Source organism: Rhinatrema bivittatum, chromosome 4 (assembly GCF_901001135.1).
Source record: "Rhinatrema bivittatum chromosome 4, aRhiBiv1.1, whole genome shotgun sequence".
Lineage (NCBI taxonomy): Eukaryota > Metazoa > Chordata > Amphibia > Gymnophiona > Rhinatrematidae > Rhinatrema > Rhinatrema bivittatum.
In genome coordinates this window covers 263,774,193-263,801,700 of record NC_042618.1, presented here as the reverse complement: position 1 = coordinate 263,801,700, position 27,508 = coordinate 263,774,193, and the positions used below count along the sequence as shown (strand labels likewise).

At 48.8% G+C, this 27,508-nt stretch overlaps 1 protein-coding gene across 3 annotated transcripts in view; it reads right to left on the bottom strand.

Annotated features, from left to right (window-relative positions):
* The window catches only part of ARFGAP3 (ADP ribosylation factor GTPase activating protein 3), a 752,488-nt gene that overhangs the window by 636,892 nt on the left and 88,088 nt on the right, over nt 1-27,508 (bottom strand). For all 3 annotated transcript variants that reach the window (XM_029600104.1, XM_029600102.1, XM_029600105.1), the window contains exon 3: nt 15,544-15,616. In XM_029600104.1, coding sequence (XP_029455964.1) covers nt 15,544-15,616 — 73 coding nt within the window. The remainder of the gene's footprint in view (nt 1-15,543; nt 15,617-27,508) is intronic.

The window sequence follows — 27,508 nt, the reverse complement described above, 5'->3', positions numbered from 1 at the left end:
TGCCACCCTCTTGAGGGGTGGACAAGGAGATTCCACAAACTTGTCCGGAGGGAGATGAAGGAAGTCCAGGTAATACCCTTCTTGGATGATGGCGAGGACCCACTGGTCCGAAGTAATCTCGACCCATCTGCAGTAGAATAGGGTTAGCCTGCCCCCTATGGCTTCTTCCCCCAGATGGGTCGGCTGATTCTCATTGTGGGGGGCAGCCAGGACCCAAACCCGAGCCGGTTCCCCTCTTGTTGTGCCTGGTCCGAAAGGACTGGTTCCTGCTCTGAGAACAAGGTGCTTGGTAGCTAGTCCTGTAAGGGTTTAAGCGTTGAGAGCTTCTGCCTCTGGATGGCCTAGGAACAGGGCGCTGATTCCTCCTTGACTTGTCTTCCGGTAGATGGGGTAAGGGAGAGGCGCCCCATTTATTAGCCAGTTTCTCGAGGTCGCTGCTGAACAGGAGGGATCCCTTAAAGGGCATTCTTGTAAGGCGTGTCTTGGAGGAAGAGTCGGCCGACCAATGTCGTAGCCAGAGCTGTCTCCTGGCTGCCACTGAGGACGATACTCCCTTGGCTGCGTACAGACTAGGTCGGAGGCAGCGTCAGTGAGGAACGAGAGAGCTGATTCCATTTCTTCTCCCGGGGTGTTGTTCCTGGCTCGTGATAAACAGGAACACGTCACCATGGTGCAGCAGGTCGCAATTCGTAGGGACATGGCTGCCACCTCAAAGGCTTGTTTCAGAATGGCGTCCAGGCGCCGGTCATGTGCATCCTTGAGGGCCGCCCCTCCCTCCACTGGAATGGTGGTGCGCTTCACAATTGCGCAAACTATGGCGTCTACCTTGGGGCACGCCAGCAGCTCCTTAGTTGCCGGGTCCAGGGGTTACATGCTAGACAAGGCCCGACCCCCTTTGAATGAGGCCTCTGGCGCATTCCACTCCAGATCGATTAGCTGCTGTGCTGCTTGTAGGAGGGGAAAATGGTGAGCCGTTTGAAGCAGGCCCTCTAGCAGGGGGTTCATTCTAGGTTCCCCCGGGGTGCCTGGGCCCGGGATAGCCAGCTCCGACAGGCATTGAGAGACCAGGTCTGGGAGATCCTCCTTAAGAAGGAAGCGTCTCATGGTTCGATACGGCTCTATCCCAGAGGGAAGTTCTCCCTCCTGGGGGAGCTCGCCTTCTTCCTCAGAGTAATCTGAGTCCCCATAAGTGGGGCTTCCGGGTGGCGGGTGGCCGTGCCTAGGTCTTGAGGGTCCAGGGGCAGGGTCATCCAGTACGTATGGGTCCGTTCGGGGATCAGACTGCATCTTGACAAAGGCGTGAATCCCCTTGAATAATTCCACCCAGGAGAGCGAAGCAGGTTCTAGCCTTAGGGGCACCAGGTCTCTAGGGTTCCCTGGCTGCTCACCGCGGCCTGCTAGGTCCGGGGTGTTCCCTGAGGAACTGGCAATTAATCTGGGCTGGGACCGGCCCTGGCCCGGGACTCCCAGGGCCTCCTCACATTGGGCACATAGGGAGTCAGCTTCCTCACTCTGTGAGGCTCTGAGGTGGCATGCTGAGCAGAGGCCTAGAGCTCTTATGCCTGATTCTGGAGGTGCCAGCTCTGCGGACGCATGGGCTCTCATACGCTCCATCGCGTCTGTTATCTTTATGCTCAGGTGTGTTCCCAGCCGAAAGTATGCGCCTTGTAATATGCGCGAAGACGTGCGCCTATCAATGTGCGCCTATGAACGTGCGCCTATCGAATGCTATCAATGTGCACCCTGATTACTTTCGGGCGCCTAACATATGCACCCGTTGCCTGTGAGGCGGCAAATCAGAGCAGATGGCGAGCAGGCAGGCAAAATGGCGACCTCCTTGGCAGGTTACCCCGTAGGCAAATCCCGCTAATCCTCGCTCTTCGGAGACCAGCAAAGTAAAGATGTAAGCCTTACCTGATCTTCGGCGCTTCCCGGCTGCGACCCGGGTGGTCTCCGGCTGCGGGGGGAGAGGGTGATTACCGTCACCGCCGCGCTCGAGGAAGTGCACCCGCTGCCTCTAGGCCACGCCCGAACTCGTCTCGCTCAGGGGCCAAGTCCTCACCGCGAACGGATCGGGACCGAGGCTGCCTCTACGCCGCGCCCGAGCCCTTCTCACTCGGGGGCTAGGTCCCTGCCGCGATTTGGCCACCGGACCGAGGCTCCTACCTCAGACCACGGAAATCACCTCGGGAAACTCAACTGGGGGAGGGACCCGAGGGTATCACTGCAGGAGTGCAGGGCTCGTCTTCAGGTAGAATTCTTCTATGAATTTAGAATTTGGAAAAACGCTCAGCGTGAGGGAGCTCCAAACTGCTTTGGAGACGGAAATTACTGAGCGTCTGCACTTCCTGCAGGGGTATATGTACTACGTGCTGACGTCAGATCCGTCTCCAACTGCTGGCACGAGCACACTATACTCATTTGTACTGAGTCCATCTGCTACACGCTAGGAAATCCACCTTTTCCTTTACCAATGGAAAGCAGAGTTGCTTACCTGTAACAGGTGTTCTCCCAGGACAGCAGGATGTTAGTCCTCACATATGGGTGACATCAGAGCTCATACTGAGCCCTGTCACGGAATGACAGGGCTCAGTATGAGCATGCTGTGCTCATACTGAGGTTACAGGGTTAGTGCCACTAACCCTGTAGCCACCAGGGGACCCCCTTCAGTCTCGTTTGTAGCGAAAGTACGAGTGAAAAATAAAATAATAAAATGTAAGCGAACCCAACTCCGCGGGGTGGCGGGTGGGTTTCGTGAGGACTAACAGCCTGCTGTCCTGGGAGAACACCTCTTACAGGTAAGCAACTCTACTTTCTCCCAGGACAAGCAGGATTGTAGTCCTCATATATGGGTGAATAGCAAGCTACAGGCTGAGTCATACGTATGAGGGCCAAACAGCACCAAACATGTGCAACAGGCACAACAACTGGGGTGCTGCTGGCAAGGATGAGGCAGCCTGAAATTCACAGCAGGTCGAGGTAGGACGAGTTGGGTTCCTATACTGGAAACAAATTCCTTAGGACAGACTGGCCAAAGACTGAATCCTGTCGCCCAGCCTTGTCCAGGCAGTAGTGAGCTGCAAAGGTGTGGAGAGAGCTCCATGTCGCAGCCCTACAGATGTCAGCAAATCGGTATTGAATGGTAATGTGCTACTGACGTTGCCATTGCTCTGACTGAGCATGCCTTCACTCGTCCCTGTAGTGGAAGGCCTGCTTGCTGGTAACAGAATGCGATGTAGTCTGCTAACCAGTTTGACAGTGTTTGCTTGCCCACCGCATTCCAATACCAACCAATCACTACAATGTTTTACTTCTTGTTAAACTTTTTATCTCTCCTCTAACTCTAATCCCAGTTAGAATAACCCCTGTTTTATTGTAACTTTTTCTTCTACGCACTTGTTATACTTTTGTAATGTATACTCTTACGTTTTAGCTATGTACGTTATAATGTATTGCTCACCCCTTGTTTTATGTAAACCGACATGATACGAACTGCCGTGAATGCCGGTATAGAAAAACACAAATAAATAAAATAAATAAATTCCCAAGTTTGTTCTTATCAAAAAATACAAAGAGTTGGGTGGACGTCCTGTGGGCTGTAGTGTGGTCTAAGTAAAATGCAAGAGCATGCTTGCAGTCCAAGGTGTGGAGAGTTCGCTCACCTGGGTGAGTGTGAGGTCTTGGAAAGAAAGTGGGCAAGACTATGGACTGATTTAAATAGAAATCAGTTACCACCCTAGGAAGTAATTTAGGGTGCGTGCGGAGAACTACCCAGTCATGGAGGAACCTTGTGTCGGGTGAGGGCCTGTAAGTCACTTACCCTGCGAGCAGACGTGATGGCTACTAGGAAAAGAACTTTCCATGTAAGATATCTAAGTTTGCAGGAGTGCATGGGCTCAAAAGGAGTGTGCATGAGCCGTGCCAGTACAACATTAAGGTCCCATGCCACGACCGGTGGCCATAGAGGAGGCTTAAGCTGTATTAAGCCTCTCATGAAGCGACTCACCAGGGGCATCCCTTATTCCTTGATGGTAAGCAGAGATAGAACTAAGGTGCACTCGGATAGATGATGTCTGGAGACCAGATTCCGAGAGGTGCCAGAGAATCTAACAGACCCGATGTGGGGCAAGAAAAGGGATCCAAGCTCTTGTGTGCACCACAAGGAAAATCTCTTCCAGGGCCTGGAGGTTTGGGTGGCGTAACTTGCCGTGATTCTGTGTTATGAGGTTGGGTGACGTGCCCAGGCGAATGGGGTCCTGGGCAGAAAGGATGCAAAGTATGGGAAACCAAATTTGGCACGGCCAGTACGAGGCGATGAGAATCATTAAGTCCTGGTCCTGTTGTAGCTTCACGAGAGTCTTGCTTATGAGCTGAATTGGAGGATACGCATAAAGCAGGCCTTTGTTCCAGGGACGGGCGAAGGCTTCCCTGGCTGGTGCATGCCGGTCCCTGTGCAGGGAGAAGACGTCTTCCACTTTGTGGTTCTGACTGGATGCAAACAGGTCGATGGTCGGATAACCCCCACCAGTGAAAGATTCTGCTCGCAACCAAGAGATCCAGAGACCATTCATGGGGCTGGAAACGTCGGCTGAGGCAGTCCGTAAGTGCATTCTGTGTGCCCACTAGATAAGTGGCTCGCAGAAGAATGGAATGCGACAGGGCCCAGGCCCAAATCTGCGCCGCCTCCTGGCAAAGCAGATAAGAGCCCGTGCCCCCCATTGCAACCTGGTTGTCTGATTGAATCAGTACAATTTTGTTGGAGAGGTAATCCTGAAATGCATAAAGGGCATACCGCATTGTTCGAAGCTCCAGAAAGTTGATTTGATGGGTCGCTTCGGCTGTTGTCCAAGTCCCTTGAGTTTGAAGGCCTTGGACGTGGGCTCCCCAACCTAGGTTGGAGGCATCCGTAGTTAAGGTCACCTGAGGAGCCAGTTGCTGGAAAGGAAGACCCACTTGTAAGTTGGCTTTGTGTGTCCACCAGGCAAGGAACAGACGAAGGTGGCTGGTTATGTGTACCATGGATGACAGCAGCTGAGTAGCTTGTCGCCACTGGGATTTCAGAGTCCACTGGATCACTCTCATGGCAAGACATGCCATAGGGGTGACATGGATTGCTGATGCCATGTGGCCGAGCAACCTTAGTAGCTGGCCAGCTGAGACTCTTTTTTGAAGGCGGATAAAGCTGGCAAGGTTGGTCAGCGTAATTGCATGGTCATTGCGTAATAATGCTCTGGACAGTGTCATATTTAAGTCTGCTCCTATAAAGGAGAGAAGATGAGACAGTGTCAATTGGGATTTGGGGTAATTTATTAGAAATCCTGAGTTTAGAAGCCTTATGGTGAGACCACGAGAGTCGAGGGCTCCTTGTTTTGACTGGCTTTTTATGAGCCAGGTGTCCAGGTATGGAAAAACATATACGCCTCTGCTGTGTGACTGCTCAGCCACGACTGCCAGGCACTTCGTAAAGACTCGAGGCGCAGAGGCTAGGCCGAATGGTAGTACCTTGTATTGACAGTGACTGCAGCCCACCACAAATCGCAGATATTTGCGATGAGGAGGGAAGATCGCAATATGGGCGCATGCGTCTTGAAGGTCCAAAGAGCAGAGCCAATCCCCTTGTTGAAGTAGAAGAAACATGGTGCTCAGGGATACCATCCTGAACCGTTCTTTGCGAAGAAATTGTTCGCTGACTATTTTGTTACATGGCTCTCCAACTGTACTCATCTGATCTTCTTCTTCTCTTCTAACGCCCATGTTTATGCTCCCTGTTTTTTGTAACTTTGCCTTCTATATCGTTGTTAATTGTTTTTTTTCCCCTAGTTATACTGTAAACCGGTACGATAAGACTTGGTCTTGAGCATCAGTATATTAAAAGAATTTAAAGAAATAAAATAAATAAAGAAATGTATTCAAGGCATGGAGGTCCAGAATAGGCCAGAGGCTGCCGGTCTTTTTCGGAATTAGGAAATATCTGGAGTAGAACCCATGTCCCTGCTGATTCGGTGGAACCGGTTCCACGGCTCTGACAGACAGAAGGATTGAGAGCTCTGATTCGAGTTTTCCTGTGTGGTCATCCCAACTCCAGGATGAATTGGGTGGGAAGTCCAGAGGTATTTTTGAAAAATTTAGACTGTAACCGTGGGTTACGATGGACAGTACCCACTGGTCCGTGGTGACTGGATGCCAATTTGTTGCAAAGTGGCACAGGCGGCCCCCCAACTGGAATATGGATGCTGCTCTCTGGGAAAGAGTCAAAATCTAGACGCAGAGCCAGCTTGCGGAGCTTGCTGTGATCTAGATGTTCAAGTTTGGCGCACGCATGTCCCCTCTTGAGTTGCCCAAGCCGGTCATGCACAGGACACAGGAGGGTAATATCTGATTGGCCTGAAGAATTGTTTCTTGGGTTCTCTACGCGAGGCCCTGCAAGCTACGGAGGGAACATCTGGGGAGACAGTTGACAACTGGCGCAGGGTCTCATGATGGTCCTTTAAACTGGGTCACTGCATCCTGGATCTTAATCCCCCAACAGGTTGTCTCCGGTACAGGGTAGATCTGCCAGTTCGTCCTGCACTTCCGGGCATAGGTCTGAGGCCTTAAGCCAGGCCCAGCATCTAGCACTGATGCCCGCTGCCAAGACTCTGGATACTGTTTCAAAAGAATCATAGGCAACTCTGACTTCATGTTTACCTGCTTCCATTCCTTTTTGTAGGATGGAGAACAAGGCTTCTTGTTGATGCTGTGGTAATGTCTCTGCAATCTCCTGGACTTGTTTCCAGAGATTTCTATTATATTGGGTCATATATAGTTGATATGCTGCAATTCATAATATCAACATGGACCCTTGGAAAATTCTTCGTCCCAACACATCCAATGCTTTCTCTTCCTTACCGGGAGGAGCAGAGGAATGTGGCGCGATCATTTAGCCTTTTCTGAGTTGATTCCACAACCACAGAGTGGAGGGACAGCTGACTTTTGAAAACCTGGGGCTTGTTGAAACAGGTAGGTAGCATCTGTCTTTTTATTGACTGGGGGTACCGTACCGGGATGGTTCCCACAGGCGGTGCATGAGGTCCAAAAGAACTTCATATGTACTGGTATTGCCATTATTTCTTTTGGAGCATCTACAAATTGTAAGACCTCCAACATTTTATGGCGAGCATCTTCCTCCGTGACCAGTGTAAAAGGTATAGTCTCAGACATCTCTGACAAAACTGGCAAAGGAGAGGTCTTCTGGAGGAGATGATCTCCTTTCCTCCGGCGGTGAAGGCTCTGAGAGTAAGTCCTCGGATGTCTGTGATGAATCATCTGAAGATGCATGTCCCATGGATTACAGGGACTCTCTCCTTCTCCCGGTGGAGCTCCCGATGGAGGAAGCATGCCAAAACCAAGAGGGCAGTCATCAGGGCAGATGAGGTGCGCTTGAGCACTGGTAGCAATGGCCCTGGCATGGGCTCCGGCATCGACGGTTCCCGTGGAGGGACGTGGCCGGGAATCGATCCTTCTTCCTCAGAGGAACCCGGTACTGGAATAGGGACCTGCGGAAGCTCGATGGACTTGATGCCAGCGTATCCAGTGGCAGAGAAGTCGATAAGGCACCGATGAGCGTATCGAGGCGCTCGAGGAGCAGTGCCACCATTGAGGGAGCCGATTCTGGGGCCGGTATGGGGGAAGCCTCAAAGCTTTCAAGTACTGCCTCTTGGACCATGCAGTCCAATTCCTCCTGGGAAGCCAGCATGGGTGGTAGGGTAGGAGGCAGGCTAGGCATCACCGGAGCCTCCACAGGGGCCCATGGAGGCTCTGTGCCCGGCACCGGTGGGGAACGCCTAGGGGTCCTGGGTCCAGAGGAGTATGGGGGCTACTCTCCCCGGGCCCTCTTCGCAGGCAGCTCGATGGAAATAGATGCCGCTGCGGCATTGGTGCCGGTCTTTCCCCGGCACAGAGGACAATGACGCCGATGTCCTCGATGGAGTCGGTGGCAGACTGTCAACCCTGTCCACGGTGCTCCTGGCGAATTGTCTCCGAGGTCGATGGACCCTCCACGGTCGATGGCGCTTGAACTGGCATCAATAGAGCAGTCTGTTTTGAAGCAAACAATTGCTCCATTTTGTCCAGGCGGGCACGACGGCCTTTGGGGGTCATTTGTGCACAACTAGGGCATCGACGAACTTCGTACGAGGGACCTAAGCACAAAACAGACTTCATGCGGGTCCGTTATGGACATGGTCCTCAGACACTCGGGGCATTTTCTAAATCTGGTCGCCATGTTAAAATTTGGCGGGCGTGCGGTCGGTGACCGTCGGGAACAGACTGCAAGTACCAGAAAAAACACTTACCGAGCGTCAGAGGGAACGAAGCGCGATGGGGTACCCCGTTGAGGAATTTTTTTTAGAAGATAAACTTCAAATAGTTCTGTGAAGAAAGTTGTGAGAAATTTCTCACAGAGCTCCTAAATCACGAGGCAACTGCTGCGAGGAAAAAAAGAGACTGAAGGGGGACCCCTGGTGGCCGCAGGGTTAGTGGCAAGCTGGGCATGCTCAGTGTGCCAGTCAAAGTTCTAGAAACTTTGACAAAAGGGTTCCGTGACAGGGCTCCATCTGATGATGTCACCCATATGTGAGGACTACCATCCTGCTTATCCAGGGAGAACTCAGAATGTCTGAATGTATTAAGAAGTTTCAACTCCTCCTGAAAAGCTTTATGTTAAAACAAGCATTTGAATAAGAATATTGATATTGGTCCTCCTGTGAAATGCACCTATTCTGGGTATTATGATTTTATGTAGTAAATACGTTTTAATGTTTTATTTGTGTTATTTTCGTGAATGTTTTATTTTGTACATCACTTAGGACGTCAGTGTTAGGCTATAAATACATTTTAAAGTTATCCCCACAGGAGAGTGGGGTAATAAACGTCTTTCTTCTTTTCTCCTTCTATACTTCCATCTGCTGGAGATAGAGAATACTGACAGGTTGATATCAGTGCAAGGGTATATATACCATAACGTCAGCTCTGTCTCTATCTTCTGGCAGAGGTGCATAGAGATTCACCTATCCAAACTCTAAGACGACATGATTTTGATGCAATTATAGCATCGCTCTCTGCTTCAACAGCTGGAGGCGGGAAGGAAAGGAATTGAATTCAGACAACCAACACTAGGCCCTGAATTTTAGGGTCAAGGCTATTAATACCCAGACATTATAGAAAAAAAAATGCAGAAATGCTTCTCAGCCAAGTCCAAAAGTAAAGCATGCTGAAGCAGCAGCACTGTATGAATTATCAGGAAGGCTACCCCATCTAAAAATGTTGCTAATTTTGTTGTGGGTTTGACAGTTGCTTGGTTTTGATTTTTAATATTACTACCCTTAATATAAAGCTTGGGGTTAACCTGCCCAGAGCAGCAGTTACTACCCTTAACAGAATCATGGGGTAACCTGCATGGAGTGGCAGTTACTACCATAAGAAGCTTGTTGGGCAGACTGGATGGACCATTTGGCCTTTTTCTGCCATCATTACTATGTTACCACTACTACCTTACATCTAAGTATCTAGGTTACTACAGTGCCAACAACTATTGTAAATGAAAATTGGTTCTTACCTGCTAATTTTCGTTCCTGTAATACCACAGGTCAGTCCAGAAAAGTGGGTTGTGTATCCCTACCAACAGGTGGAGTCAGAGAACAATTAGAACTTTGGGCACTGCTACATAATGAGAGTGCCACCTGCAGTCACTCAGTATTGACCTGTACCCAAGCCCATGCTAACAGAACTAAACAACAAAGGGTAGCATCCAACCAAATTTCCGGACTACCACTTTGTCGCTAGCAAAAACCAGACCGAACATCTGCTAAAAACTGCTCCATGAATCATGTCTGCAAAAAAGGAGCTTCAACAATAAAAAAAACTTAAGCAGGTTCTGACCAAGACAGTTTTTCAGTATCTGAAGAAAGGGGTGGGCTTCTGGACTGATCTATGGTATTACAGGAACAAAAATTAGCAGTAAGAACCAATTTTCATTTCCTGAACATACCCAGATCAGTCCAGAAAAGTGGGATGTACCCAAGCCACCCTACACTGGGCGGGAACCTGAAAGACCCACACGAAGCACACTCTCCCCGAAGGACGGTTCATCAGAAGCCTTAACATCCAATCGGTAATGTTTCGTAAAAGTGTGAATAGACGACCACACCGCCACCCTACAGATCTCCTGAGGCAACAGTAACTGACACTCTGCCCAGGAGGTAGCCTGAGCCCTAGTGGAATGAGCTCAGACCCAAAGGCACCTGATGCCCTTGGGCTATGTATGCTGCGCAAATGGCTTCCTTTCATATCCACTGAGATATGGTCGCCTTTGACGCTTTGTCCCCCTTCTTTGGGCCACCAAAGAGAACGAACAAATGATCAGAACGTCTGAAGACATTGGTAACCTCCAGATAACGCAATAAGGCACGCCGCACATCCAAAAGATGAAGGTCTCTGTTCTGAGAAGACTCCCGGGACCAGTTAGGGAACCCCGGAAGCTCCACAGTTTGATTGATGTGAAAGGCTGAAACCACCTTAGGGACAAAGGACGGAACCGTATGTAACGATACCCAATAGTCATAAATCTGAAGAAAAGGATCCCGACAAGACAGCGCCTGCAACTCTGAGATCAGACGGGCCGAGCAAATGGCCACCAAAAACATCGTTTTCAAAGTCAGATCTTTCAGGGAAACTCCACGAAGAGGCTCGAAAGGAGCGCCACAGAACTCGCAGGACTAAATTCAAACTCCAATCCGGACACACCGAACGAATTGTAGGGCGCAAACGTTTGACCCCCTTAAGAAACTGAGCAATATCCGGATGCGCTGCCAGCGAACAGCTGTCAAAGTTTCCCCGCAAGGCACCTAGAGCTGCAACTTGTACACGAAGGGAATTGAACGCCAAGCCCTTAGCGAGGCCCTGTTGCAGAAAGTCAAGCACCCGAGGAACATGCACTGCTAAAGGGTCGCAGGAACGCTGATAACACCACGTCTCAAAAAGTTTCCAAACTCTCACATAGGCCATAGAGGTGGCTGGACGTCTCGCCTGTAGGAGGGTGGAAATGACTTGTTCTGAATAACCCCTCAAGCGTAAATGTCGCCTCTCAAAAGCCAAGCCGCGAGAGAGAAGCAATCCTCCCGATTCGAAAGTATGGGCCCCTGACGGAGCAGATGCGTTAGATGAGCCAGCTGAAGTGGACCCTCTAGAGCCAAGTGTACCAGATCCACGAACCACAGATGACGTGGCCACTCCGGCACCACCAGAATCACCCTTCCCGGATGCCGCTCTATGCGACTGAGAAGCCGACCTATGAGGGGCCAGGGTGGGAAGACATACAGCAGAATCCATGTGGGCCAAGCACACACGAGAGTGTCTATGCCCACCGAGCCCTTTTCTCGGCGACAGGTGAAAAAATGAACTGTTTTTGCATTCACCTGCGTTGCCATCAGATCCAGCTGAGGAGTTCCCCATCTGGTGCAAATGAGATTCAATGCCTTGAGAGATAGTTCCCATTCCCCTGGGTCTAGTTGCTGATGGCTGAGATAATCTGCTTGCACATTCTCTACTCCCGCGTCATGGGATGTGGCAATGCCCTCGAGATGGTGCTCCGCCCAGGTGAACAGAAGACATGCCTCCAGTGCTACGACAGGATTCGAGTCCCGCCTTGCCGGTTGATGAACGCACCATTCTGCCCTGGATCCAGGAAAGAAACTCCCGCAGAGCCAGACGTACAGCCCTGGTCTCGAGCCGGTTTATGGACCAGGATCTTTCCATCGCCGACCAGAGTCCTTGGGCAGACCTGTCTGCACACACCGCCTCCCAACTTGAGAGGCAGGCATCAGTGGAGATCATCAGCCAATTCGGAGTGTCCAAATCCACCCCCCATTCCAGATTGTCCAGTGACAGCCACCATGACAGACTGGCTGCTCTGGATTCCGGAAGAAGAGGCATTGGTAGATGGAATTGCTCCGACACCGGGCTCCAGTGAGACAAAAGTGCACGCTGTAAAAGTCTTATGTGAGCGAACGCCCAAGGAACCAAGACCAAACGTTGAAGCCATAGAGCCCAGGACCTGAAGATGATGCCACACTGTGGGATTGTTCCTTCAAAAAAGGGAATGTATTTGTTCCTGCAACTTCCCTATTCGGTCCGCTGCTAGAAACACTTTGCCCAGCAAGGTATCGAATTGTGCTCCGAGATAAATCAACTTCTGCGTGGGTTCCAAGTGACTCTTCTGCACATTGATTACCCAACCTAGGGATCGCAATGTGAACATCACCATGTGCAATGATCTCTCGCAGTCCTCCCGAGACTTCGCGTGAATCAACCAGTCGTCCAGGTACAGGTGGACCAAGAGTCCCTCCTGATGAAGGAAGTCCGCCACCATCACCATCACCTTGGTGAACATGTGAGGAGCTGTTGTGAGACCAAATGGGAGGGCTCGAAATTGGAAGCGTCATCCCAAGACCTTGAACCGCAGAAACATCTGGTGATTCAGCCGGATCGGAATGTGTAAATATGCCTCCGGAGGTCCAAAGAAGAGAAAAACTACTACGGCCATCACTGTCCTCAGGGTTTCCATACGAAAGCGAGGAACCCGAAGGCAACAGTTCACCTTCTGCAGATCGAGGATGGGCCGAAACGTGCCCTCCTTCTTGGGGGCCACAAAATACACGGAGTAACGACCTCATCCCTGTTGAGCCCCCGGAACTGGGACAATAGCTTTGAGCTCGAGAAGTCGTTGTAGAGTCACCCAGACCGCCTCTCGCTTGACACTTGAGGCCACTCTGGACTCCACAAAATCCTCCCGGACTGGGCACGAGAACTCCACTGCATACCCGTCTTTGATCACTTCTAAGACCCAGCGGTCTGATGTAATTCTTGCCCATTCCGTGTAAAAAGTTGGATAATCTGCCTCCGACAGCTTCGACGACGGAATGGGTGCTTGTGGCTTCATTGGGGGTTTTTATAACTTCCTGCACCAAGATTTTCCGAATCTCTTCCAGGCCGGCAACCCTCTCGAAAGGACTCCTGGCGCCCTGAAGCAGGTTTAGAAGCAGGAGGTGCGGAGAATCTACCCGCTCTGAAGCGGCGAGAGTCCCGAAACCTAGCTCGAGGAGAGAAGACTTTCTTAGAAGATCTTTTATCTTCCAGCAACAGATTGCCCTTGGATTCAGCAAGCAGCTTTACTAGCTGATCCAGATCCTCCCCAAACAGGAGCTTGCCCTTAAAGGGTAGATTACAAAGCTGGGACTTGGAGGACAAATCCGCCACCCAATTTCACAGCCAGAGGAGACACCGCGTTGACATCAAGGACACCATAGCTCTCGCCGAGGTCCTCACCAGATCATACAAAGCATCTGCAACATACGCGATGGCTGTTTCTAGGCGGGCGGACTGCAGAGCCCCACTGTCGCCTGTATTGGCTCCGGCAGCCGACTCCTGGACCCAACACAGACAGGCCCTCTGCATATGAGGCTAGCGCAAACTGCTGCCCGAAGGCTTCGCGCGGCAACCTCGAATGCTCGCTTCAACTGGATCTCCAGCTTGCGGTCCTGCATATCCTTAAGGGCAGCCGCCCCAGCAACCGGGATAGTGGTCTTTTTCGTGAATGCCGAGACCACGGCATCCACTTTTGGAATCTTCAGAAAATCCAAAACATCAGATGATAACGGGTACAGTTTCGCCATAGCTCTGCCCTCCTTCAAGCCGAAATCCGGAGTCTCCCACTCCCGGGTCACTAGTTTGCGAACCTTCTTAGGCAGAGGAAAAGATGTTGTGGGACCCCTAATGCCGTCGAGGACTGGATTGATGCCCTCGTTGTCAGACTCTTCTCGAGAAACCTTAAGTCCCAGAACTTCAAGGACCTGGGGAATAAGGGGTCTTAACTCATCCCACTTGAACAAACGCACCACGCTGGGGTCATCCCCCTCCACAGGAGGGTAATCGGGCTCATCTGGATCATCAGTATCCACATCAGCCGGATCCGGCCGCGGCTCCAGGTCTGCCGCCCCTACTACCCCAGAAGCCGGCGTCACCCCAGACCCCGGGATCGGATCTCACGTACCCTAGGGAGAATCCCCTGTGGGGTGAGCCAAATCAGAGAAGCACTGACGAGGATCCGTACCCCGACCTCTTTTCTCAGGTGGGTCCGAACCTGCCCACAGGAGACTGGGCCACTTTACCGCCGAGCGATTCCTTGCCAGGAAAGCCTGGTGCATAAGGAGGACAAATTTGGGGGAAAACCCCTCCGGGTCCCCCTCTCAAACTGGAGAGTCGGCTGGGGTGATATCATCAGTTCCCCTGGTGAGGTCTTCCCTCACCGCGGCTATAACAGGCGGAGAATCCTCTTCCCGCAAAGCTGAAGGCAAAACGGATGTTCCCTCCCCGAGGGAGGAGGCAAAAAGCCCTGAAGAGCCACACGCGCAGCAGGCCTGCGATTCTGTTTTTGGTCCTATCTGCAGCAGCGCGCCGATAGTCTGAAGTGAAATAGAAAAGGGCGCGACACAGAGAAAATTTCAGTTAGGCAGGACCAGAAAAAACAAACGTTTCGTGCTAAGAGACTACCGGCTGAGGAGAAAAAACGCACGCAACCGTGCCGCGGGAAAGGAGCCTGTCTATAGTGAAATTGCAAGGCCGCCAGCAGGGAAGCGGCGAGTTAATGAGGCACACGGAGAAAAACTCACCCTTGCCCTCAGAAAACGACCCGGAGCCCTGGGAACTGAGGGGAACACTGCCGACAGCTTCCCTGCCGGCCTTAAAAGACCCGGTCCCTCCTGCACCTCTCCTTACCTCAGCACTGAAATCTGTCAGTCAGCCGCAGGGAAAATAGGTTTTTTTTTAAACTTTACCAAGACACAGAGAAAAGCTGTTGCAGGAGACAAGGGAGCAGGCTGTGGTGAGTAGCCAGGAGCCCCTGGTCGTCAGACACCGAACTATGGCGGGCGAAACCCTGACAAGAATATCCAATTCCCCGGACGCCCGGCTTCTACTGAGGAATGGCCCACGAAGGCGCCTAACACCTCAGGAAGTGATCGTAAACCAAAAAATTTAATTCAAACTTACTAAATAAAAAATATAACTGAAGACTGCGGGTGTACATCTGTACCACCCACAGGAGTCAAAGAAATACTGAGTGACTGCAGGTGGCACTCTCGTTATGTAGCAGTGCCCAAAGTTCTAATTGTTCTCTGACTCCACCTGCTGGTAGGGATACACAACCCACTTTTCTGGACTGATCTGGGTATGTTCATGAAACCTATGTTATCACATTTTTTTATTCTATGAAAATTCAGCCCTGGAGGAAAAACAGAAAGGCAAACTAAAAATAAAAGCAGAGACATATAGAACTAAAAAAAAAAAAAATCTGATATTTTGAACACTACATAATGCAAAGTTATAACTGCATCTTTTTTTTTTTAAACTCATCACTCAATTCTCTACAAGATTTCTTGCATCCTACCTAATAAAAGTAGTTTTAAAAAGATAAGTATAAATTGAAAGCAGATATTTTCAGATACTTACAGCATTAGCATTTCCTCCAATTTGCATGCATCTCAACTGAAACCAAGACCAGTTGGAATCCAATTCTGTGGATCTGAAAGTTAGAATCAAACAATTAAAGTACTAATTTAAAAAATACATATTTTAAATAAAAGAAATATGCAATTTAAGCAAAATGAATTGCAAATGTGGTGTAATGATGGATGTACTCAAAATCTTAAACAAAAAAAGCACTATTCGCCTATCATACAGTATGGGGAATGGACCATATAATAAAATATACTATTTACCTATACAGATCAGCAATAAATAACATTATATACATTACACCTCAGAGTCTGAATATGTGCCAGAGTGAGAAAAGTGCCAGAGAATGCGTGCACCATCTTATTCTCCATTTGGCTTTTACCACAAGGATACATCAATCATACAATAGGATAAGCACCCAATCTTTCCATCATAAAACTTCCCCGTAACAAAATAGGTCAAACAGAGGTTAGCAAATTCAATTCAGTATTTTAGTATCTCCAGAGAAGGGTTACAAAGAATTTCATTGGTAGGGAGATGCATGGCTATTAAGTTGGCATCCATGACCTGCTTGATAGAATTATGCTTAAACATATCCACTGCAACTTGCGTGGGATATTTTCTGAAAAGTACAGAGAAATACTGGTGTCTGCTGTCTTGAATGTATGTCTTGGAGGGTTAGATGATGTATTGGTCAGTGCCCAAAAACTGTCTCAAACAGCTAGGTTTTCCGAAAGGGTTGGGGCCAGGTTGATGGGGGGAAGAAATACTGAGTTCCAAAGGGTTGAGGCAGAACCTGCAAAAGCTCTGTTTCTGGTGTTGGTAAGACATAGTTCTTGGAGGTGGAATCACATGGCAAGCTTGTGACTGGGACTGCAATGGTAGGTTGGAGTCAAGTTTTTTTAGGGCTTTGTAAGTAAAGTTAATATCTTTAATTTGGTATGACAGTGTTGGAAGCTAGTGCAAGCTTTTGAGAGCTGGGGTTATGTGCTCAAATTTGTGTCCTATTATCAGTTAGGCAGCTGCATTCTGGATGAGTTATAGGTGTTAGGGATTCCTACATACAGAGACTGATGTAATAAGGTGCGCTAAGCCAACCGTGTTTTTTTTTTACTCTGATTTTTGCATGGGTTTTTCGGCGCCGGCTTTACTCATAGTATTTTAAATAGGTTTTACCACTGAAAAAACCCACGCAAATATTGGAATAAACTCATGTAGATGGCTTACCATGGGTGCATGTAATACCACGTAAAGTAAGTAGCTATTACCAGGCAATGCAGAGAGCCATGTTAACAAGGAGACATTTTAGTGCCTGCTTTTTAATGCAGGTTTTTTTAGCGCCTGGGTCAGGGCAGGAGTAAAAGTTAAAGCACGTCTGATGGCCATTTTAGTCCATTGCTAGTATTTGTGTGGCTTTGTAGGTGCTTCTTTGTTGAAACCATAGATTATGTACACTGTTTTTTGATGCTTTGGCACATTTTGCGGGTCAGCCAAAGAATAACCGCAGCAGAAGCTTTATAGTGAGAAAGAGAGAGAACAGAGACAACAGTTTGCTGAAGAGAGGAGGGCTTGAAAGGAGCAGGATTTGGCGTAATCTGTTTGTAGAAGGGGACGCAGGCAGCAGATATCCCGCTTGAGGACAACACTGCTGGGGTTGCCAGAGACAGATGCGGTGCAGACATACAGTCTGAACTCCAGGGGATTCTTTCTCTCTCTATGAAAACATCAAGGATAATATAGATCTTCTAATAGAGCGTGGACATGCCATTCCAAGCTTGGTCAAGCTTCTTGGTGTCTTGTATATTCTCACCACAGACTCATTCCAGAACACAGTGGGCTGTGGTGGCATGTATTACATAGAAACATAGAAATGACGGCAGAAGACGACCAAACGGTCCATCCAGTCTGCCCAGCAAGCTTTCACTTTTTTTTTCTCTCTCTCATACTTATCTGTTACTCTTGTCCCTTGTAAGTGACTTTTTGTTCTATTTCCCTTCCACCATGATAGTCCTGCTGGTAAAACACTCTTACCAAAGCCTAGATATCCAATCGATGATGCCTGGCGAAAGTGTGCAATGACTTCCAAGTAGTTGCCTGACAAACCTCTTGCAGTGACACTTTACACTCGGCCCAGGAGGTCGTTTAAGAGCGAGTCAAGTATACCTCAAACCCTCTGGTATGGAATGACCCCTACAAATGTATTGTTCAGTCATTGTTTACAAGCCATTTCAGCCAGGTACTGAAGGTCATGATGAAATGGGTCAGGTATCACAGCAGCTTATGGAGTGGCAAGAAATAAAGCATGCTCTCGTGAAATAGCCAGTATGCAGAATGTATTTGGCGCAATTGATTGCACCCATGTCACTCTTAACCCCCGCCCCCCCCCAATATTTATTTAAAGCATTTTATATGCCGAAATACGTTGGGAACATCATCTCGGTTTACAGATAACTAAAAATAGCAAGAAGCTTTACAGAGAGAACACTTATCATAACGTATCAACAGGATACAGGGAATGTTAACAGAGTATGAGGGGAAACATATACAAATATTTACATGATATTTACAAGAGATTATCACATTTCGGGGGGGGGGGGGGGGCGAGGGGAGAAGAGGGAGATTAGGTGTATGTGTGTTTGAAGAGCCAAGTCTAAGTTTTGTTTAAATCTTTTTGGGCAAAGCTCCAGGCGGAGGTTAGAGGGCATCTTGTTCCAAAGGGAGGGAACAACTAAAGAGAGTGCACGTTCTTTGGTAGACTTCAGCTTTGCAATTTTGGGAGAGGGGGTATGTAGCGTGGCACAGTGTTGTGCTCTGATAGGTCTGTTAGAGGTACGGAATCGTAGATGTTCTTGGAACCAGGGCATGTCTTGGTTGTAGATAGTTTTGTGCATGATAGTAAGGGATTTGTATATGATCCAGGCATTGATGGGCAACCAGTGAAGGTGTTTGAGGACTGGGGTGATGTGATCACCTCGGTGGGCATTGGTGAGGATACATGCTGCCAAGTTTTGGAGTATCTGCAGTGGTCGTAGGGCGTATTTATGAGAAAGATATGGCATACTGCAATAGGAAGAAGTTCCTCTCCCTCAATATACAAGTTGTCTGCAATGTGCACATGATCATCAGCAACATCTCCAAGTTTGCTGGCCCAAAATTTCACTGAAGAGAAACACGATGAAGGCTGGTTGCTTGGAAAGTTTGAAACACAAATCAAAACAAAGCACATACTTTAAATTGCAATGTAAACTCTCTGCAAGAAGGGCAACCAAAATGATAAAGGGGATGGAACAGCTCCCCTATGAGGAAAGGCTGAAGAGGTTAGGGCTGTTCAGCTTGGAGAAGAGACGGCTGAGGGGGGATACGATAGAGGTCTTTAAGATCATGAGAGGTCTTGAACGAGTAGATGTCAATCGGTTATTTACACTTTCGAATAATAGAAGGACTAGGGGGCATTCCATGAAGTTAGCAAGGAGCACATTTAAGACTAATCAGAGAAAATTCTTTTTCACTCAACGCACAATAAAGCTCTGGAATTTGTTGCCAGATGATGTGATTGGTGCAGTTAGTGTAGCTGGGTTCAAAAAAGGTTTGGATAAGTTCTTGGAGGAGAAGTCCATTAATGGATATTAATCAAGTTTACTTAGGGAATAGCCACTGCTATTAACTGGATCAGTAGCATGGGATCTTCTTAATGTTTGGGTAATTGCCAGGTTCTTGTGGCCTGGTTTGGCCTCTGTTGGAAACAGGATGCTGGGCTTGATGGACCCTTGGTCTGACCCAGCATGGCAATTTCTTATGTTCTTAATGTGAACCGAAAACGGATTAATGCACACTTTGAGGTGCATGCTGCCAGAAGTGCATACTATTCCGCTGTAGAATGAAGTAGGTTGAGGGACTGGGTACCAAATGTTGGCTAAATGGTTTCAATGTAAGCTCTCCCAGATGGGACCAAAGGCAGAATAATGCACGCTTTTTGGAATATGGTGCCAAAGTGCATACTAATCCACTCCACATGTAAGCTCTCTTGAGTGAGTACCAAAAGCTATAAATCTGCTGACTAGTAGTACACACTTTGCTAAACAGCAGCACTCACTTTCAGGTTTTTTTTTGTTTTGTTTTGTTTAACAGGAAATGCTGGTTACCGCTGCAAAGCATGGCTGCTCACTCCCTTGTCTGAGCCATGTACAGCAGCAGAAATCCATTAAAATGAGGTACCCACAAAAACCAGAGCAGTCAATCAACGGATTTGAGATTTTGAAAAGAAAGTTCTACTCCATTGACCGTTCTGGAGGTCTGCTGCAATATTTGCTAGAGAAAGGAAAATTTGTTCTTACCTGCTAATTTTCTTTCTTGGAATACCACAGATCAATCTAGACTCCTGGGTTTCGCTTCCCTGCCAGCAGATGGAAACAGAGAAAAAGCTTCACTGACACTGCCATATAACCTAGTGTGCCATCTGCAGTCCCCTCAGTATTGAACTCTACACAAGCCAAGATAAGTAAACACTAATCATAAAAACCAAATCCCCCTAACGAGGAGGAAGGTAAAGTCTCAAAATGTAAAATCCTTTCCAACAAAAAACGAGAGATCATCATTGAATCCCTCAATTCTTCATTATATATATATAAACTGTCAGTAAGAGCAGACTCTTCCAAATGGGTGGAGCTCTGGACTGATCTGTGGTATTCTAGGAAAAAAAAATTGGTAGGTAAGAACCAATTTTCCTTTCCTGTTCATACCCAGATCAGTCCAGACTCCTAGGATGTATCCAAGCTTCCCTAAATCAGGGTGGGACCATGATAGTCCTGCTGGTAAAACACTCTCACCAAAGCCTAGATACCCAAATCGATGATGCCTGGTGAAAGTGTGCCATGATTTCCAAGTGCTGCCTGACAAATCTCTTGCAGTGACACTTTACACTTGGCCCAGGAGGTCGTTTAAGAGCGAGTCAAGTATACCTCAAACCCTCTGGTATGGAATGACCCCTACAAATGTAAGCTGAGCCAATAGCTTCTTTCAGCAAACATGCAATCGTAGCTTTGGACGCCTTATACTCTTTTCTTTGGACCACTCCAACGTACAAAAAGATGATCAGACATCCAGAAACTATTAGTGACATTGAGATCTCTCAACGATGCCCATCATACATGCAACACACGAAGTTCCTTCACGAACAGCACAGACTAATCCAAATTTGGAAAGGGTGGAAGTTCCAAAGATTGACTAAGATGGTATGCAGAAACAATCTTCGGAAGAAAAAAATAAATAAAAAGAGGGTACTGTGCGCAATGAGACCACAGAGTCTGAAATGTGTAGAATGGGATCTCTATATGACAAATGCCTGAAGTTCTGAAATCCTTCTGGCCGAACAAATTGCCACCAGAAAAAGCTACCTTCAGGATTAGATCCTTTATAGTCGCCCTCTTCAGCGACTTCCCAGCTGCACATATCCCCTTCAGAACCAAACAGATTCCAAGAGAGCCATGTTTTATGCACTGGGGGGATGCAAATGTTTTGCTCCCCGAAGAAAGAGAACCACATCCAGACGTGTGACCAGGGTCACTCCCTGCACTTTACCATGATGACAGCCCAAAACCACAACCTGCTCCCAAAGGGAGTTAAATGCTAGTCCTTTAAACAATCCCCTCCTTAGAAAAATCAAAATATGCGCAACTGAAGCACAAGTAGGCTGCACTCTCTGATCGGTACACCAAGAATCAAAAACCCTCCAAATCCTTACATAAGCCAAGGAGGTGGATGGTCTTCTGGCCTGCAGAAAAGTGGTGATAACATCCTCAGAATAACCCATCTCAGATTTCTTCTCTCAAAAGCCAAGTCGCCTGATCTGAAAATATTGGACCCTGATTAAAAAGCTTTGGTAGATGGTCCAATCTTAACAGCCCGTCTACCGACATATTAACCAGTTCCATGAATCATGGTCGACATGGCCACTCCAGAGCCACCAGAAATCACTTGACCTGGATGTTTCTCTATGTACCGTAGCACCTTGTCCTTCAACGGCCATACAGAAAACACAAAGAAGAATTCTCCGAGGCTAGGGTAGGACCAGGGCATCAATCCCTTCTGCCCCATGCTCTCGCCTGCAACTGTAAAAACAAGGCACCTTGGTGTTCTGTCACGACGCCATTAAGTCATGTGGGGAATTCTCCATCTGATTCGAACGAGACGAATTGCCTCCTCCGACAGCTCCCATTCCTCCAGGGTCCAGCTACTGCCGACTGAGAAAATCCACTTGAATGTGAGATGTGAAAATCCACTTGACTATGTAAGATGCCGCCAGGAGTGACAGATGTTGCTCCGCTCAGCAAACCAACTCCTGGGCCTCCTGAGCCACAACTAGACTCTTGGTTCCTCCCTGTTGGTTGACGTAAGCCACAGTCGTTCCATTGTCTGACAGAACCCATGCTAGTCGGTTGTGCAACCTTGGCAGAAAGACAAGCAATGTGAAACGTACCACCTGCCCATCTAACCAATTGCTGGACCATGATGCCCTTCTCCTTCAACCATTGGCCTTGTGCCAACAGACCTTGGCACACCGCTCCCAAACCAGAAAGACTGGCTTCAATGGTCACTATCACCCAGTTTGGAACTTCCAACAAACTCCTCGACTCAGATTAGCTCAACCAAGCCACCACAAAAGACTGGACCTGGCAGTTCCCCTGAGTAGAAATGGCAGATGAAACTCCTATAACAGCCTTCTGCAGAGGCCGCATATAAGCCCCAAAAGGCAACGAACTTGAGCCTGCAGTTTCAGCATCCACTCTCACAAAGCATGAGATGGCACTTTGCTAAACTTACCACCCAACCCAGGGATCTTAACCCTTCCAGTATCTTTTAAACTGACTACCAACAGCTCTGTCGGCTTTACATGAATGAGCCAGTCATCCAGGTATAGATGGCACTTCACTTCGAAATGCCAATGCTGCCACCACCATTACCCTTGGTGAATGTAAATGGAGCTGTCGCCAACCCAAAAAGAAAGGCACAAAACTGAAAATGTTTCCCTAGAATCATGAATCATAGGAACCGCTGATGCTCTGAATGGATTGTTCTATGCAAATATGCCTTCATCTGGTCTAGAGATGCTCTCCATTTCGCACTGATGCTATGACTGAATGCAGAGCCTCCATATGAAACTGAAAAATCTTGAGGGCATTATTTACCTTTTTCATATCCAGAATCGCTCTGAAGGTTCCCTCCTTTTTTGGTATCACAAAATTTATTTTTGTATACAGACATTCGATTTGACATATCACATCGGTTTACATTCAGGTACTGTAGGTATTTTCCTATCCCCAGAGGGCTTACAATCTAAGTTTGTAAAGTGACTTGCCCAAGGTCACAAGGAGTGACAGTGGGACTCAAACCCTGGTCTCCTGGTTCATAGCCCACTGCTCTAACCACTAGGCTATTCCTCCTCCGTCAAAATAAATGGTATACCTTCCTGTTCTCTGTTCCCTTGCAGGAAGAGCAAGTTTGCTTACCGTAAACTGTGTTTTCCGTAGATAACAGATGAACTAGCTGTGCTATCTGGGACGTCCTCCGGGGGGGGCTAGGTGGCAGAGCTCTCTTAGAACACAAAGTCTTTCAGTGTAGTGTGCCTGCTTGGATCCTCCCCCGCTTCCCCCATCCTCCTCAGTCCGTATCCAAGCGAATGAAAGTAGTAACCAAATGTCCCGGGAGGCGGGAGGGTCAGCATGGCTAATTCATCTGTTACCTACGGAAAACACCGTTTATGGTAAGCGAACTTGCTCTTTTCCCGTAGATAAGCAGCATGAATTAGCCATGCTGTCTGGAAGTCCCCAGCTGATGTATTGAGCACAAGTCCCTGATCATGTCCCAATGATGAGTTGAGGTAGTGCGCTCAAAACAGTAAAGAAGTTAGGCAGACAGTTCATCTCTGTTGACTTTGCAGCATTAAGACGTGCCCGCTTTATGAATTGTTTTGCCCATATCTGCGTTAGCTGCGGTATGCTTCTCCAAGCAGTAGTGGGCCTTGAACGTGTGCAGAGAGGACCAGGTGGCAGCTCTGCAAATGTCTGGAATGCACACCTCATGCAGATGAGCTATAGAAGCAGCCATGGCACAGACCTGGTGAGCCTTAGGGGAGGTCGGCAAGGTCTCCGCGCATTTCTGATAGCAGAATTATATGCAGTTTGATATCCAAGAGGAAAGGGTCCTTTTGGAAACTGGAAGTCCAGGCACGTTGGGGTTGAATGATTACAAAGAGCTGGGAAGCTCTGTGTTCAGAGTGTGTGTGGCATTTGTAGTAAGCGAGTGCCCGCTTGCAATCCAACGTGTGTAGCTTACGCTCTGCCTCATTACTATGTGGCTTTGGGTAAAGGGTTGGAAGGGTAATGGTTTGGTTAAGGTGGAAAACTGATACCACTTTAGGAAGGAAGGTGGGATGCGTATGCAGTGTAACCTTGGCATGATAGAACTCCAGACATGGCGAGTAGTGCACTAGGGCCTGCAGCTCGTTGACATGTCTTGTGGAGGTGAGTGCGACCAGAAACAGCACCTTCCAGGAGAGGAACTTGGAATGGCAAGTGTCCAGTGACTCAAAGGGCAGTAGCATCAGTTGCTCTAGCACCACATTCAAATCCCATGGGACTGGAGGCTTCCGGATCGGAGGCCAGAGATGTAAAATCCCTTTCATGAATCTGGAGATGAGCAGGTGACAAGAGATTGGGGTTTCATTGTGCAGAGAGTGATAAGCTGCTCTGGCACTGAGGTGAACTCTGACTGAGGCAGTAGCCAGTCCTTTCCAGTATAGTAGATGGAGGTAATCCAGTAATCGCTCAGGTTGACAGGTAAGCGGGTCCATTCCGATTTCAGAGCACCAGGAGGCATAACGTTCCCATTTCCTCTGATAATTTGTCCTTGTGGAGTGCTTCCTAGACGAAACTAAGATATCCTGAAGCTGGGGTGAAAAGGTTCAGGTGGTGGAGTATCAGCCTTTCAATCTTCACGCAGTGAGATTGAGAGATGAGTGGAGCGGATAGAGCAGGGAGACTCCTTCTTCGGTGAGGAGGCGTGCGCTGTTGTCCAGGGGGATCGGTTGGTCCACCGATAGTCAAACTAGATACACGTACCACGGTTGTCTGGGCCACGCTGGAGCAACGAGAATGAGGGCTGCGTTGTCCGTGATGCATTTTTGGACTGTTCGAGAGATCAGAGGTATGGGGGGGGGGGGGGGGGGGGGAGGCATACAGTAGACCCTCTGTCCAGTCAATGAGGAATGCGTCCTGCGTTAGTCTCTGGGAGTACACTGAGCAGAAGGAATGCACTTTGCGACTGAGTTCTGTGGCAAAGAGATCAATGCATGGCAGGCCCCAGGTCTGAAAGAGACTGTCTGCCACATCCTGATAGAGTTCCCACTCGTGAGGGTGAAAGATTCTGCTCAACCTGTTGATGCGATGTTGATGCCAGGCAGGTACGTTGCCTGGAGGGTAATGGATTTGCTCTCTGCCCATTCCAGGATCCCCACCGCCTCTTTGCAGAGGTTCCAGGAAACAGACTCTCCTTCCTTGTTGATGTAGAACATGGCCACCTGGTTGTCCATGCGGACCATGACTGTCTTTCCTCGGAGTGCTGGTTCGAAGGCTTAAAGAGTGTTTTGAATGGCTCGTAGCTCTAGTACGTTGATCTGTTGTGAATGCTCCCAGGCTGACCACAGGCCTTGAGTTTGAAGGTGGACTAGGTGGGCGCCCCATCCCTTGGTGGAACTGTCTGTGGTAAGGATGGTGTGATGTGCTGGAGCTTGCACGGGGGCTCCCTCCCTGAGAGCTGCTGGTGTAAGCCACCACTCCAAATCCCTCTTCATGCTGGGCGTGAGGGTGACAGGAGTGGAGAGATGGTTGGAAAACTGGCTCCACTGGGTCTTCGGGCTCCATTGCAGATGCCGTATGTGTAGGCGAGTGTGGGGAATGACAGATAACTGCTGCCATGTGGCCAAGGATTGTCAGGACCGGACGAGCAGGAGCAGTGGTGGCCCTTCTGGAGTCGTCTGGCAAGCGATGTCAGGGCAAGAGCTCGGGTTTCCAGAAGGAAGGTTCTGTCCCGAGTGGTGTCGATATGGGCTCCAATGAACGGTAACACTTGAGTGGGTTGCAGATTTAACTTTTTGTAGTTCACTAGCAGCCCTAGGTTGTCCAGGCAGTGTATGGTTGTGAGGAGATTGGTCTGCAGGAGGGACGGGTTGGGAGCCACCAGTAGCCAATTGTCCAGATAGAGGAATATTTGAATCCCCCGGAAGGTGAGCCACCGCTATCGCTAGGCATTTGGTAAAAACTCTGGGGGCTGAGGAGAGGCCAAATGGGAGCACCTTGTACTGAAAATGGTGGCCAGTGGCTGTAAAGCATAGAAACCGCCAGGCAGCAGGGTGCATCGGTATGTGCAAATAGGCATCTTTGTGGTCCAGTGAAAACATCCAATTGCTGGATCGAAGGAAGAGCAGGATGGACTTGAGTGGAATCATTCTGAATTTTTCCTTCGTCAAGTATCTGTTGAGAGCTCGAAGGTCTAGGATGGGACGTAACCCTCCTGACTTCTTGGGTATGAGGAAGTATTGGGAATAGAAGCCCTGGTGGAACTGAGTTGCAGGCAGTTCACGGATGCACTGTTGCTAAAGTAAGCTGTTGATCTCCAGGTGCAGTTGACCGCAATGCGCTGACAGGTGTTTCTGGCACACCAGGAGTGGAGTGGAGGGGATGGAGTGAAAATTGAGGGAATAGCCCTCCTGTATGATACACAGAACCCAGAGGTTGGATGTGATGTCCTTCCATGCCTGAAGAAAGTGGGAGAGCCTGCCCCCCACTGGGGGTGGTAGCGATGGGTTTATTCGCTCTAAAAACCCTGGGAGGGTTTGGGGGGGTTGGAATCCTGAGGTAGACGAGGCTGCCAAGGAGCGCATTGACGTTGCCGAGCCCCCTGTTGCTGGGAAGACTGGGGATGAGCCAGAGTAAATGGAGGAGGCTGGTAGGACAGGTACGGCCTTGTAAGGTCTGCGCTGGTAATATGGTCTTTTATATGAGGTGAAGTATCGCTTCGAGGAAGCCGCATCTGCAGAAGCCACGGACATTACAGCTACCTTCTGGTCTTTGAGCTGGGCTACCGTTTCTCTAAATTTGTCCCTATAAAGTTTATCTGGGAGCAGGGTAGGTCGGTGTGCTTCTCATGAATATCCTCGCTGGCCCGGAGCCATGCAAGATGTCGGGCTGCAATGGCATTGGACTTGGCCGGTTTCGAACCCCTCATATACTGTTCGCAGGAGATGCCTCAATCCCTCCTCCAAATTATGAAATTACTCAGGTGGTCAATGGTCTGGGGACACTTCCTGAAGCAAGGGCTTCAACGACTGCAAGCACTCGTACAAATATTGCGTAATATTAAATTGGTATTGCTGGATCTTCACATTCAGCATCCCTGATTGGAAAGTTTTCTTCCCAAAGTCATCTAAATACTTTGAATCTTTCCCAAGAGGAGTGTTCGAGTGAAGGCGAGACTTTTTAGCCCTCTGCATGGTGGACTCCATGACTAGAGGCATAAGGAAGCTGTACCGCAGAATAGTATGGGTATTGCCTCATACGAAATTTGAGGTCCGCCTTGCGAGAAGTTGATAGTCCCACAAAAGGAGTTTCCCAGGCTCTGGTCATGACCGCGTCTAGGACTTCATGAGAGGGCAAAGCCGTGGGCTCCGCCGGTGACTCAAATATCCTGAGGATGCCTCAGGCTCCCAAGTCTGCTCTTGGGTCAGGGATTTTCCTCGTCGCGATATTGAGGCATTGCCCCACTTTCTCCAGAAACTTAGAATAGGACAAGTCTTCTGGAGGAGAGACCGGCTCAGGTTGTTCCTCCACCAGATCAGAGAAGTACCCTATGGAGGATCCTGGTGACAATGATGGCTGGGGGGGGGGAAATCCCCAGGAGGAGGAGT